General features: G+C 38.6%; 1 protein-coding gene across 1 annotated transcript in view; it reads left to right on the top strand.

Annotated features, from left to right (window-relative positions):
• The window catches only part of DPF3 (double PHD fingers 3), a 94,036-nt gene that overhangs the window by 58,666 nt on the left and 22,025 nt on the right, over nt 1-13,345 (top strand). Inside the window, exon 10 of the mRNA XM_057416089.1 lies at nt 5,185-5,313. Within this exon, the coding sequence (XP_057272072.1) occupies nt 5,185-5,313 (129 nt within the window). The remainder of the gene's footprint in view (nt 1-5,184; nt 5,314-13,345) is intronic.

Raw genomic sequence — 13,345 nt, 5'->3', positions numbered from 1 at the left:
ACCACAAGGCATGGACTCTAATCCTCATTCTCTACTGCCTTTCTAGTAGTGTGGATATGACCAACATAGGGATAAAATGCTACCAAACCCAAATGCACAGCTTAAAATATGATTAAATATTATGCTGTATTACCTAGAGGATGAAGAAATGTATGTGACTGTGATTCGGTACCAAAGAATAGGGAAATCAGTTTTTCTTTTAAGCACTGATTCCAGCTCCAGGTTTTTAAATTATTATATTTATATTTTAAATCATAATCCAAATCATCAAAATAACTTCACTTAGAAATCCGAAAATTGAGCAACTACAAGGTTCTATTTATTTGAGGTTTTGCTTGTATGTATTTAAGGAAAACTATTTAAAATATCTGGATTTTGAATTTTCTGATTAAAATCAAGGACAAGAATTGCTTCTTCTGAACTTGCCTTTCATTCAAGGTACTCTCTGCAGCTACGAAAGCTAGAAAACTGAGATTCTTATTGAGTCATGTGGCTTTAGGAAATGATGTTCAACATCTTTGTTGGTGACATGGACATGGAGGGATTGAGTGCACCCTCAGCAAGTTTGATGATGACACCAAGCTGTGTGGTTCGGTTGATACGCTGGAGGGAAGGGATGCCATCCAGAGGGACCTTGACACGCTTGTGAGGTGGGCTGATGCCAGCCTGATGAAGTTTAACCATGCCAAGTGCAAGGTCCTACACCTGGGTTGGAGCAATCCCAGGCACAGCTACAGGTTGGGCAGAGAAGAGATTCAGAGCAGCCCTGCGGAGAAGGACTTGGGGGTGCTGGTCGATGAGAAAACGAACATGAGCCAGCTTCAGTGTGCGCTTGCAGCCCAGAAAGCCAACCATATCCTGGGCTGCATCAAAAGGAGTGTGACCAGCAGGTCGAAGGAGGTGATCCTGCCCCTCTACTCTGCTCTCGTGAGACCTCACCTGGAGTATTGTGTGCAGTTCTGGTGTCCTCAACATAAAAACAACATTTTAGTGTGAGGTGTCCCTGCTCATGGCAAGGGGGTTGGAACTATTCTATGTAGAAAAAAAGTCCTCATGTCTTGATGTTATTTCTCTAGAAGCAGCTTTCTTTTCTTATTAAACTGAAACCATGAGGAAAAGAACTTCCAGATTTTTTATAAAATCATAGAATGATAGAATAGTTAGGGTTGGAAAGGACCTTAAGATCATCTAGTTCCAACCTCCCTGCCATGGGCAAGGACACCTCACATATTTTTTAATTACTTGGGGACGGGAGAAGGGAAACTAGAACTCTCTTTAGAGCCCCTGCCTTCAAAATCAAGAAGGCATAGAAGTTATTTTAAACCTATAAACTCAGTCAGTTACAGTTTGTTACATAACAAAGTTACTGTGTGATATACTACAGAATTTATTTAATATGAAGTACTTACTTTTCAAGAAGACTCTTGTGAATGATGGCACTATATTTTAACTAGGGCTTTATTCTGCTTAGCTTGTTACAGTTTGAAATTAACTTGATTAGGCTAAGAAGAAAAAAAATGTCTGAATAAGCATATATCTAAGTTATTTGGAAATACTGACTTCATTTTCAGTCTGCATCCTGTCTTCACATTAATCAGCTTTCTGGTGCAGAGAAACTAGCAATTGAACTGTGCAGATCTGTGGCTCTTCTTAATCTATTTTCAAAAGTATTCTATAAAACTGTACACTCTATTTATTTTGGAGCAAGTGTACAGGAACACAGGGCCTTTAAAACTAGGAAGCAAGACTGAGTTGACAAGGCAAGAGGGACTGATTTAAATCCACCCCCTATGAGCACACCTCAGCTCAGGTGGCACTCCTCAAAGCTTTTCATCTGTTGTTGTAGTTTGTAATGTACAAGAAAATCAGAGGAGTTTTGAGTAAGTTCGGATGAGACCATGGCTGGTTTTCAAGGCTTTGCTTTAGAACAGTTTCTGATTCTGGGTGAACTTTTTTTAGACAAAATCCTTGATTATAGTCACACGATCCCAACGATTGAGCTCACTACTACTGAGTTACTTCTCATTAGCTGAGCTATTGTCTGACTTAAGATAGTGCCTTCTACTTTGTGATTAACATGTGCAAAATTGTATACCTGGTTAATTAGTATATGTATATTATAAGCAGCAACACATTAGTCCCTCGTAATTTAATTGCTTTCACTTCTGCATTCCCATGCTTACTTTGGTAAATAATTTTATTGATTAAGGGGTGGGATTAGGGTTGGGCTTTTGTTACACAATATCCTTCTCATGAATATTGCACATCATATTTTGCTATCATTTCTTTGTTCCTGAATTCCCTCATTATTTCTGGACTACAGTAAAATAGAACTAAAAACTCCAAGGACATACATAAAAAAAATAAAATAAAAAATCCTTTGAAAGTAAGAACTCTGCTTACTATCATTTGAAAATCTCTTTATTCTCAAACCTTCTGTGATTTAGCCTGGGGCTTAATTCACTGTACAGTAGTGATCAAGAAAATAAGCTTGAGTCAGGTTTGATTCTAGTTTTTACACCTGTTAGAACAAAAAAATCATTGACGAGAATAACATTGCCTGGCTGATTTGGCTCTAGAGATATATCATTTAAGACATCTTTGATGTAACTTCAGGAACTTCTCATCTGTGTATGACTTTTCAGGCCTAATATCTCTATTACTCTCAACTGAGCTAGGTACATATTAAAAATTAAATTAATTTGGAAGCAAAATAAAAAGAAGAGGAAGAGAGAAGAGAAAGGAGGTGATCAAACCCCATGCTTTTTCCCTTGCCAGTAGTCTAGGAGAATCTCTTTGGCTTTATTGCAGTCAGTAAATACCCTGCATCTGTCTCAGACACCACAGACCAGTTGATCAAGTATACGTATTTTCACAGGGTCCTCCATCCCATTTCCAGTTTGACAGTCAGTGGATCTTACTTAAGTGTCATAAGCTGCAGTGGAAAAAATTAAGTCAGTATATGAAGAGTATTAAATCAATGATACTCTTCTGAGTGGTTGTAGAAGTGGAGTTCTTTCTTAAGGCTGTTGTCTGGCACCTTGAATGCTTGTTTTGATTTGTGGCCTCACCACAGAATTGTTGTGAGCCAGTTCATCACTCTACCATCAAATCTTTTCACTGTAAAATGCAATGTGGCCTCCTCACCACGAGACTTAACCAGGGCCCAGCAACACTTCAGTTAGAGTCAATGGCACAAGAGGCTTCTGACCTCACTAAAGGCTAATATTAGGATCTTGCTATCTGTAAGGCTCTTTAAGAAACTCAGATGTAGGTGAAGTATAATAAGGGACAAAAAAAATTAAAAATGACTGAACATTGAGCTTGCTGAGTTTGCACTGCACATGGTCTGTCTGTAGATGCAGCACAATATAAAGAAGTAATTACTTAACTTTTTCAGAATGGGGCCGTAGTGGGAAAATAAATGCTAGGGAGTTCTGCTTTTTATACACAAAATATATACAAGTAGCAACTTTATGATCATTTTGTTACAGCTCTTAAAATGAGCCAGCGTGCTAGTCTTCCACCTGGTTCCTGTTCTTTTTTTGCTTATCTTGCATGCAAGTATTAAATGCCTCACAGTGAAGAGGCAAAATGCTAACCTAACACTGGAAGTTTCTCTCTAGTTTTGGGAAAATGGGCTATCTGCTAACCAGGGCTATTTCACAGCAAACTCCATTGTTCAGTAGATACTATCAGGGACTTGGCGACCATGCAGGAAGATACTGATGTATTTGCAGCCTTATGGGTTTTCATTTTTTTCTTAATGTTACTTTACTGCAATCTTTCAGTTCCCAATCTCCAAAAATTTCAGCTAATCAACAACTGGAAGTAAATGAATAGCTAGATGCACCCAAACCAAAAAAGCAGATTGAACTCAAAGGAAATTTTAATTTTAAGTGTATGTCTTGGACTGCTACCAGAAGCCCTTTAGAATGTCATTGTTCTTTGGGGGAAATTTGGTTGTGGACAAAAAGACCATTAATAAAGGCTGTCAAAACATCTGTTAAAAATCTGCAAGTTACAAAATATGCATTAAAAAGATAATTAAATATAGATGGTGCTGTTTAATGGTCTTCATTTTCTAGTTTGTAGACATCTTCATGGGGTAGTCTTAGGTCAGGTATACCACTGGCATTTTTAAGTTAAAAAAGGATAAACAAAGATGAAGACCAGCTATTCCCTCTCCCTTCTGCCTTTCCCAGTTCATACTAAGAGTGTACAGGAACAAGAAGTTTACCCTCTCTGGAGAGCAGAGGAGGAAAATGGTAGTTGTGAGTGAGGGAAAAAGAGCACATTGCTCTTCTGCTCAACTAAGAGGAATGCAGAAGACCTCTGCCCTTCTCTTCTTTCCGGGGGAACTGCCTCCTCCTCTGCTTAAGGCCCAGTGTGTGTCTTGTGTGTGTCTGCTTTCCAACTGTTCCTATCTGGAAAATAAGAATGTAATTTCCCTCCTTTTTGTCTTGGCTTAAAATAGTTTGTATCTCTACCAGCTGGGACATCTGTTCCAGGATGAGTACACCTGCGCTGGGTGCTCAGGTAGACCTGCTTACCTCCCCACTCCTCCTGGGGACATGCATTTAGCTTAAACTTAGGGTGAACCACTTACAAATGGCTTTGCCTGTGAATATTCATGGCCATTTGTATCAACTTCTTGACTAAGGGCACCCTGCCCCTTGACATGTAATCCCCCAAAAAGCTACTTGAAAGAAAACCACTTAAGGTACCTATCCCTTCCATGTCCCTGCTGCTGGCTTTTGAGTTTTGGGGAATGTATTTTTCCTTACTGAACTTGTGTTTTGTGGTTTTACAACTGTGACTGCTATCTGGAAAAACAGGCTTGGCTTACTGACAGTGTAGGCCAGATTCTGCATTAGGGATTGTTTCTATTTTGGTCCGTGTTACCAAGTCCCTGAACTGTACAAGGATATCTGGCAGCAGCACCTTGTGAGGGACCAGCCTGGCTGGCTTTATAAAGGAAATGGTGAAGTGCATTTCAGGCAAAATAGATACAATGCAGGGTGTACTTAAAATGGAGTGATTTATACAGTTCACTTTTTGTTCTGATTGACAGTATGTTGGGAAGACTATAGCCTGAGGACTCAGAGCTATCATGTAAGGAGAAGGGGCAAATGTCCACACTGAATGCTCTTTAAGTAAATCTGATTTCTAACCCAACTGCAGCCCAGAAAGGACCAGACGGGGTCATCATTCCCAATAACTACTGTGACTTCTGCCTTGGAGGCTCCAATATGAACAAAAAGACTGGTCGGCCAGAGGAACTTGTATCATGCTCAGACTGTGGGCGCTCTGGTAGGTGGCTCCTTCTTGCATCTTTCTTGTACAAAGGCATTTGTGTGATTTGTTTTTTGCTCCTTCTGAAATTTTGAAGATAGGCAGCACATACGGGAGGGGATAGAAGATGAAGTCATACCTCTTGTGTGTGTTTGTGGGAAAGGGTGACTGGGAAATTTTCTATCATAAAACCCATTGTTGGATTCATATTTTTAAGCTAATGGGGTCTTGCAAGATAATGAAGGTTTAATATATTTATTGGCTTCTGTGAACATTGGTACATGTACTAGTTGTTCTTCAAATGGAAGGAGAAAATCCTATGACAATGTTAAAAAATGGTCTCTGTCTTCAAATGGTGCAATTACAACTATAAATTACTTACAAGATTTATTAAAGTTGCATGACAAGCATTTCCATTGATTGCACATTTCATGCATTTCTTCATCCAAAAAAAAAAAAAGGAGGAAATTACAGGGTAGGGATGGGGGTAGCTGTCAAGGATTATCCTCTTACAAGATGACTATCATTAATTTTGTTTAAAGAGGTTTTTTATTTCTCCATTTTCTTCTCTTCCCTCTATTTAAATGTAGGCAAGTGTGCCTTTCCCATTCTCAGTTGTCTCTATTTCTGGACTGTTGTTTTCTTCCTTCCTTTTTTTTTTTCTTTACCTTTTTCCTTGTTTCCTTTTTTCTTTTTCTTTTTTTTGGCTTTGTTTTGTTTTCTTAAATTTTATCCCAGCTGAGCAGTTATTTATACCTTACATGGAAGCTGGTGGTGGGAATGAGAGACCTTTAACAACTGCATGTTCCAGTTTTGATCTAAGTTTCCAGTTGTGATATTTCTAGGCAATGGTGATATGAGTGGTGGTAAGACCATCAGATGGAAATCTGAAAACCAGAGAGACCTTGACATTCAGTACTGCTGCTGCTCCTTCTGTACTGTAGTCACTGAAATATGTCTGTTGCTTGATCGCTGAAATGCAATGTGGAGTGTTCTTGTGCCAAGGGAATGGCCTTCTTATGCTCCTGCTGAAATTCATAGTAAGCCTCTTACCACATTCAGTGGGAGCAGGGCAAGACTCTCACTGACAAATTGCCTTCTGCAGTTGTTGTGACCTCTGAAGATACTCTGATACGATACTGACTTGCCACCAGAGGACTGATGGCAACCCCTTTGGTATTCTTCAGGGGGGTCCTTATTAATGCTGTGCAGTCAGGGACATGAACCTTTTAGTATATATGTGTTTGCTTCTTAATAACTGAAGGGGGATACGCACGGGGTCTGTGGTGCCATCTTGGGAGGTCATTGCCCTTCCCCTTGATTGATATAGTTCAATATAACTCATTTCAGCATTGTCCTGATACGGCACTATAAGATGGATCCATTTTACTTTTTTTTTTCTGCTGTTTAAACATTGCCATGGTGATTATATCCAAATGAAACACAATTAATTTCCTTGATTCCTTAGTGTGATAGAACAAGAAGCATGTAACCTAAATTGTGCAAAACCAGTTCCATTAAATGCTATCCTTGTACAAATTCTGACCTATCTGGATCATTCATAGGAGTCTGCAATGATGTGACTGATGTGTGATGAAAGTGATAAAGGTACAACCACACTAATCTCTAAACTAAAGCAATGAAACCTCTTTGGTGGCTGCCATCTTTCTCTTTCTTGATAATGGAGAACATTTTCATTATACTGAAAGAGAGGTTGTGGAAATGATACTGTTTCTTCTGTTCACAGTCAGTAAAATCACATCTCTACAAGGTGGTTCATCTGCCAATCATTTTGTTATATCCATTTTCTTTTTGTAAGCAGGATTTAATTATTTGTGTCTCAAGCAATTCAGTGTACTTGTTATATGACTGATTCCTGTAGCTGGAGTGGGGACCAAACAGTTGGTTACTTAATACCATGCTACTGTTTCTGAACGCTAAAATAGCCATTTCCTAAAATCTCACACTCTCATTTTGCTGGGGTGCAAGAGACATCTTTTTCTCTTCCTTTCCTGAAGAGGGAATTTGAAAGCTGTACTATTAATCACATAACATGTTTGTTTGAGGGAGAAAATAAGTCTCAGTTTCACATATTTCAGTACATGACTTCTCTTTTTAATAGTTGTCTTGTTATTGTTGTTGTGGGTATTATGGATGTCCTGTGTGAAGAATTTCCTGTTCTATTGAAAGTTGGATTGACTCACACACATTTGAACTTTTCAGTGTTCCCCAAGATAGTTCACTTTGTATCTTAGTTGTTCTAGTTGTTGAAATCTATACATTTGTTTCGGTTTTGGTTTTTTATTTGTTAAGGAGATGCCATGAAATCAGAATAAAAGCATTTCTTTAGGTTACTTTCACTTAGTCTTCAAATTGTATTTCATTTTGTTGATAGAGGATGCTCTTTAGAATCAGGTGAAGGACAGGGACAAAAAGTAGTCCTGAGGTTGATGAGCTATCTAATGGGTTACATTTCTATAGTGGCAAACTTGTGATAGTTGATGCCAGTCTGAAGGACAATCATTGTGCTTAGAGCTAACAGTGTCTAATTACTTTTATGGTGTATAAGTCTTTTAAAATTGATCTAAGTAATCACAAGGAAATATGTTAATGTCTATTGAAGAGAGGAAAACTTGATTAACCCTTTCGCTGCCATAGCTGTGGGCACCTGTTGTTTGTAGACTTTTTTCCCTTGAAACTGATCCTTTTTTATTTTACTTACTGGAGTTCTACTGAGCTATGTTGTTGAGGTGTGGGCACAGACAAGCACACGCCTATGAGCTCAATAGTCTGTATTGTTTAATAGTAATGATGATTAAAAGAATGATGATGATGATGATGCCTGTTGCTTAACCCATGTGCTGATATATTCATCATACATGTCAGCTCATTTGGGAAGAGAAGGCAGGAGGGACGAAGCAGCGCCAGCACGCACTACGGAGGACTTGTTCGGTTCCACGTCAGAAAGCGACACCTCGACCTTTCATGGCTTTGACGAGGATGATGCAGAAGAGCCTCTCTCAAACCGAGGAGGTGGCTGTGGTGGCAGCTCTCCCTCTGCAGACAAAAAGGGCGGCTGCTAAAATAACTAAAAAGACACACAAACTTTGAAAGATTTGCTGTCCTTTTTACTACTAGGATTATTATCACCTTTTATTTTTATTTTTATTTTAATTTTAGGTCCTTTTTTTTTTTGTTTGGGTTTTTTTTGTTATTATTATTTTTGTTGTTTTTCCTGTGGGGTGTACACTGAAAGCACAAGCGTTTAAAGCTCTTGACAACTACTTTGAAGAAACAGAAGGTTTTGATTTTCCTGTTATGTTTTTCATTTTTATTTGTTTTTCTCCCACCTCCCCCCTTCTTTTTCTCTCTGGAGATGTAAAAGGTGGATTTAATATTTTTTTTAATAGTGAGCAGAGTTGATTTTCTTGTCTTTTAATATATATATCGGCAAACCACAAAAAATACAGATGGGCTGGGGAGCAGAGAGCAAACCCAAATAGTTTTTTTTAATTATTATTATTTATATATTCTATATATTATTAGAAAAACTACTTTTTAAATAAAAATAGAAAAAACCCACAAAAACAAAAAAGCAATGGATGTCTACTTGATAATAGAACTGTTCCTAGAGAACCAATGTGGGCGGACTCTATTGCGGGACAAAGAAACCCTTGATGTGATGGCTTCTGCATTTTGAGATTTTGCACTTACTGTAGCATGTGGAGTTTGGCTACACTTGTCTTTAACAGTCTGAAAACATAAGCAGCACCACTGAAAACCATAACCTTGGGGAACACATTTCCATCCCTCCTTTGGACACCTTTGCACTCAATAGATCTCTTCCTCCCTGAACCCCTTCATGTCTTCCTCACTCCGTTCTACTTTTTATTTTTTCCTTTTCCTCCACCTTTCACTTCATGGACAGCAATTTCCAAGAATAGGGATGGAATATGAATGGCAAATCATAAACGTCAAAGACAAAACAGATGGAAGAGCAGAATCATGGAAGAAATTACATGGAAAAATACCTCACCTGTACTTTTCTTTCCATTTTTAAATTTCAATTCACAGCATTTTTTCCTGTGTCGCCCAGTTTTTTCTCTCTTGTAGTGTCTTGTGGGACACTTTGTTTGCTTTTCAATAGCTTCTTTGAAATAAACCAAAGCAATACTAATTAAAGTTCCAAGGGCAATGGAGAAGAGTGGCTCCCTTCCCAGCGACTTTCCCAGAAAGGAGGAAACATGCAGCAGGATTTGAAAGGTATGTCCAAGCTGAAATGTCTTTTACTGAATTGTGAAATCTCTATGCCCTGGATTTTCAACAGACCCATGACTGGGCTTTGTTGTAGGACTAAATCCCACGGATTAAATTGGGTTACGAGTATGTGCCACATTCACACCTCTTGTGAAGTTAATTGAAGTTCTGTGGGAGCAGGATCCAGCCTGATTGTACAGTCAGAAGTGATTCAAAATGGATTAGTGTGTAGGTTGCATTTTGCTGTCCTAATGCAGTCAAAAATCTCCCTGAAGTGGGGGCAAGATTAGGTTCTAAATAAATATTTTTACTAATGTGTATAATACCAAAAATCATGACTTTATTTAAATTGAAGGCATCTATCTGGACAATGCCTAATCCTTAATCTGGAGCTGTGCTGTTTTAATGCCAGAATAAAAATCTCAGCCTTGCAATAAAGACTTTGAGTATATACTGTTTTAGTGCATGAATGATGCCTATCCAAATGGATTAAATTTCTCCTGTTTCTTTTGGTGGGGTAGCACAATACTGTCTGTGAGAGCTCTAATATTCAGCCCCGAAACCTTAAAAAAAAGAGAAAGGATCTAGTCTCTTAATTTTTTTTATTGTTCACTTAGGACATGGAATAAACAGTGGTCAGATTCTGCTTTTAGGTACATGGCTGTAAATCCAGAATACATGCTAAGTGATGTCTAGATTATGCTAATAATCTGCCTTCAGAATGCTATCACAAACAGTTATAAAATACCTCTGTGTGTTTATACCTTAGGACAGGACAAGCCAGAGCCATGCACACCTGCTGGGAGAAAGCCTTCTTTAAACTTTCCTCATATTGATAATCCTATTCTGCTTCTATTCTGTTCCTGCTGGTGTATTATAATTGATCAGGTGTCAAATCAATGATATTTTGACCTAATGCTGTCAACAAGAAGTGTATTTTAACTGATAAAAACATTAATTCATTCCACAGCCAGTCCTTTTTCCTCAAAAATAACATAAGATAAATTCATAATATTCTGCCACTCTTCTGTATTTCCTAAAGCTTCAAAGTTAAGATGGTTTCCAGGGGTGAGGCACAGGTATACAGGCATCAGCTTTTGCAAAATCCTTGAAAGAGCTAGGGCTTAGTTTGCATATCTGTATCACTTTATATATGTATATGTTTGTGTAGGTAACCATATATCAGAAATATATGTACACAGACACATACACACATATAGGTAATGCAAACATTAAAATAAAGAGCAACAGAAGTCAAGACGGAAAACACTTCCCAACCAAGAATGGGTGGAACCAGCACTTGTATGAGGCACTGTGGGCTCACTCGTTCCATCCTGACCCTACTGTAATTGAAGAGTATCAGTAAAGTCCAGTGGATTTTGTCTGAATTTATGCTAATGTAACTGAGAGCAGAATCTGGCCCAGAATTAGAGTTACTCCCAGATCTGAAAGAAACACCACAAACCCGAAATGTTACAGATTTTAAAAGTGCAGTTCAATTTGATCTCTCTTGCTACTCCTGCCCTTCAATCCCTGCACTTATATTTGTGGCATTAGTATTATATACTCTCCCTTTAAAAAGAAAAAAATGTGTTTTTTCTTTCTCTTGCCACTCTATGACATGTCCATGTGAACAACAGGGAATATAGAATGGGAGCAAGTACCTAGAAATGTTCCAAATCCACAGTAAATAAACAACATGATTTCATGTATCCATCCTGCATCTACCTCTTGTACCCATATACTGGTCATGTCACATAGATTAGAAGGTTAAGAAAAGAGTTTATATTTTACCCAGTGTTTTTCAAAATACTCTGAGTATACTTTCACAGGGAAAGGCTCACAGGAATAATGGAGGCTTGAATTATCAAGGACTTGAAGAGACCTCAGTTTTCATTTGTCTACCTTTTTCTGCCTCACAGGTGTAGGCTTGACACACTGGAAACAGAGATTTGCAACTGACCATGGTGCAGGGATGGCAGCACACAACAATAGCATTTACTAGGCACTGCTTCTTGCATGCTGCTGCAGCCCATCCTGAGCTCCATGCTGTTGTGCTGAGTGTAGTCCTCACAGCACCTGAGCTAGCTAGCTGAAGCCTCCTCAGGTACATCTGGCTGAAGAACTCCACTCGCTGCATGAACTGCAGAATAGGCATACTCTTAACTCTACTTTTTTTCAAGTGGAGTTCTTAACTATTGTCTTTAGTGAACCATGCCTAACACATTCTGGGCTCTTCTAGAATACAAACAATAATCAGACACCCATAATTCATTAAGTCTTGGTTTAGTTTCACAAATGCAGTTACAATAACAATGCATACAGACTTAATCCTTTCGCAACCTAACCACCCATCTTTGTGACAACTGAGTAGCACAGTACCCTCAGAAAGAAGCCACAACAGCTCACAGACTGCATAAAAGAATTGCCAGCTGACATTTGTTACAGATAGCATAGAAAAATATCCATCACCGTTATTTATACCACTAATGTGTAATGAACAGTCACTGGTTCAACCTAGTCCTGAGAGAGGAAGGAAGGTAAACTAAATTCATTGCTTTGGAGAGCAGAGTAATTCTTGAATTCCTCAAGATGTCTTAATTAGATGGAGAAAACTGACATGAGTTTAGTTCAGCAGGCTGAGAAGTGTGGTACTGACCATAAGAGGGCATTGATCATAACGAGGAAATTAAAATGTAGAGGTGGAAGCTAAAAGAGTTCTTGTTTAAGATAGGCTGTAAAGTACTGTTAATGGCGAATACTGAATGGAATGTTGATATGGAAATGAAATATTCTCAGGGCAGGTATTACGAGAGTGAAGGCTGGGAACAGGGAAAGGAGGTTGGTATCTTGTAAGTTAAAGGTGAAAGCAAATCAAAGGGGCTGCTACATGAGACCCTCTCAGACTGTTAAGGGGAAGGTGATAATGTTAATGAGGCAGAAAATATACAGGAGGAGATTTCATCAATGCAAAAAAAAAAAAACCCAAACCCAACAGAAAAGGAAAATCCTGGCACTAGCATAGCTAGGTCAAAAATGAGGGAACTACACAGTATCAATTGTATCATCAAAGACACATAAGTCCCAAAGCAAACTAAGAAGGCATGAAGAGAGTTTTCAATGTGAATTCTGGGTTGTACCTGAAAAACAGAGTCATCTTTGAAATCAGAAAGAAATGTGATGCTCTGTATTCCTCAGTGATTTCAGCAGTTCAATAAGACCTGCTGTTCTGAGCTTCATAGGAAAATCACTGAAGGTGCAGTCCTTCAACTTATCACAAGCCTAGCTCTTCCAGTCCTCTTCCAAAGATGTCCTTCTTATTAGAGGAAGGTTAGCATAAGGCTGTCCAAAGATTCTCCTGAAACATATGCTCCCACACAAATCATGTACCAAAATGACTGTGCCAATGTGAAATGTGAATAAAGGGATGTTTCATTTCAGGCCCTAAATTCAGACTTTTCTGTGTTTAATCATGGGAGTTGTCTTCTCAGGCACCTTTCTACTACTCCACACTGAAAGACCTTAGAAAAGACACATAATTTCCTGAGCCATCCTATGCAAACTCTGATTCACAGATGACAGCAGGAGAAATAAGGAAGTGACGTGCTGCTTGAGCAGCTGATTAGGGAGAAGAAAGGCTATGTAGAGTATGCACTGATCGTTAGCATATTCCCTTTTGTGGCACTTAATTAGTTGACATTTTAGCAGGGACAGACCTCAGCTCCTGCATGAAAACAGTATAAAATTTTAAGCACGATAATATATATTGGGAAACTTTGAAGAAAATGTGGGA

The sequence above is a fragment of the Pezoporus wallicus genome, unplaced genomic scaffold, assembly GCF_028554395.1.
Source record: "Pezoporus wallicus isolate ANWC-B61680 ecotype Strahan unplaced genomic scaffold, APGP_CSIRO_Pwel_v1 scaffold_2146, whole genome shotgun sequence".
NCBI lineage: Eukaryota > Metazoa > Chordata > Aves > Psittaciformes > Psittacidae > Pezoporus > Pezoporus wallicus.
The sequence above is the reverse complement of the archived record's forward strand: the minus strand, read 5'-3'. Positions and strand labels throughout refer to the sequence as shown.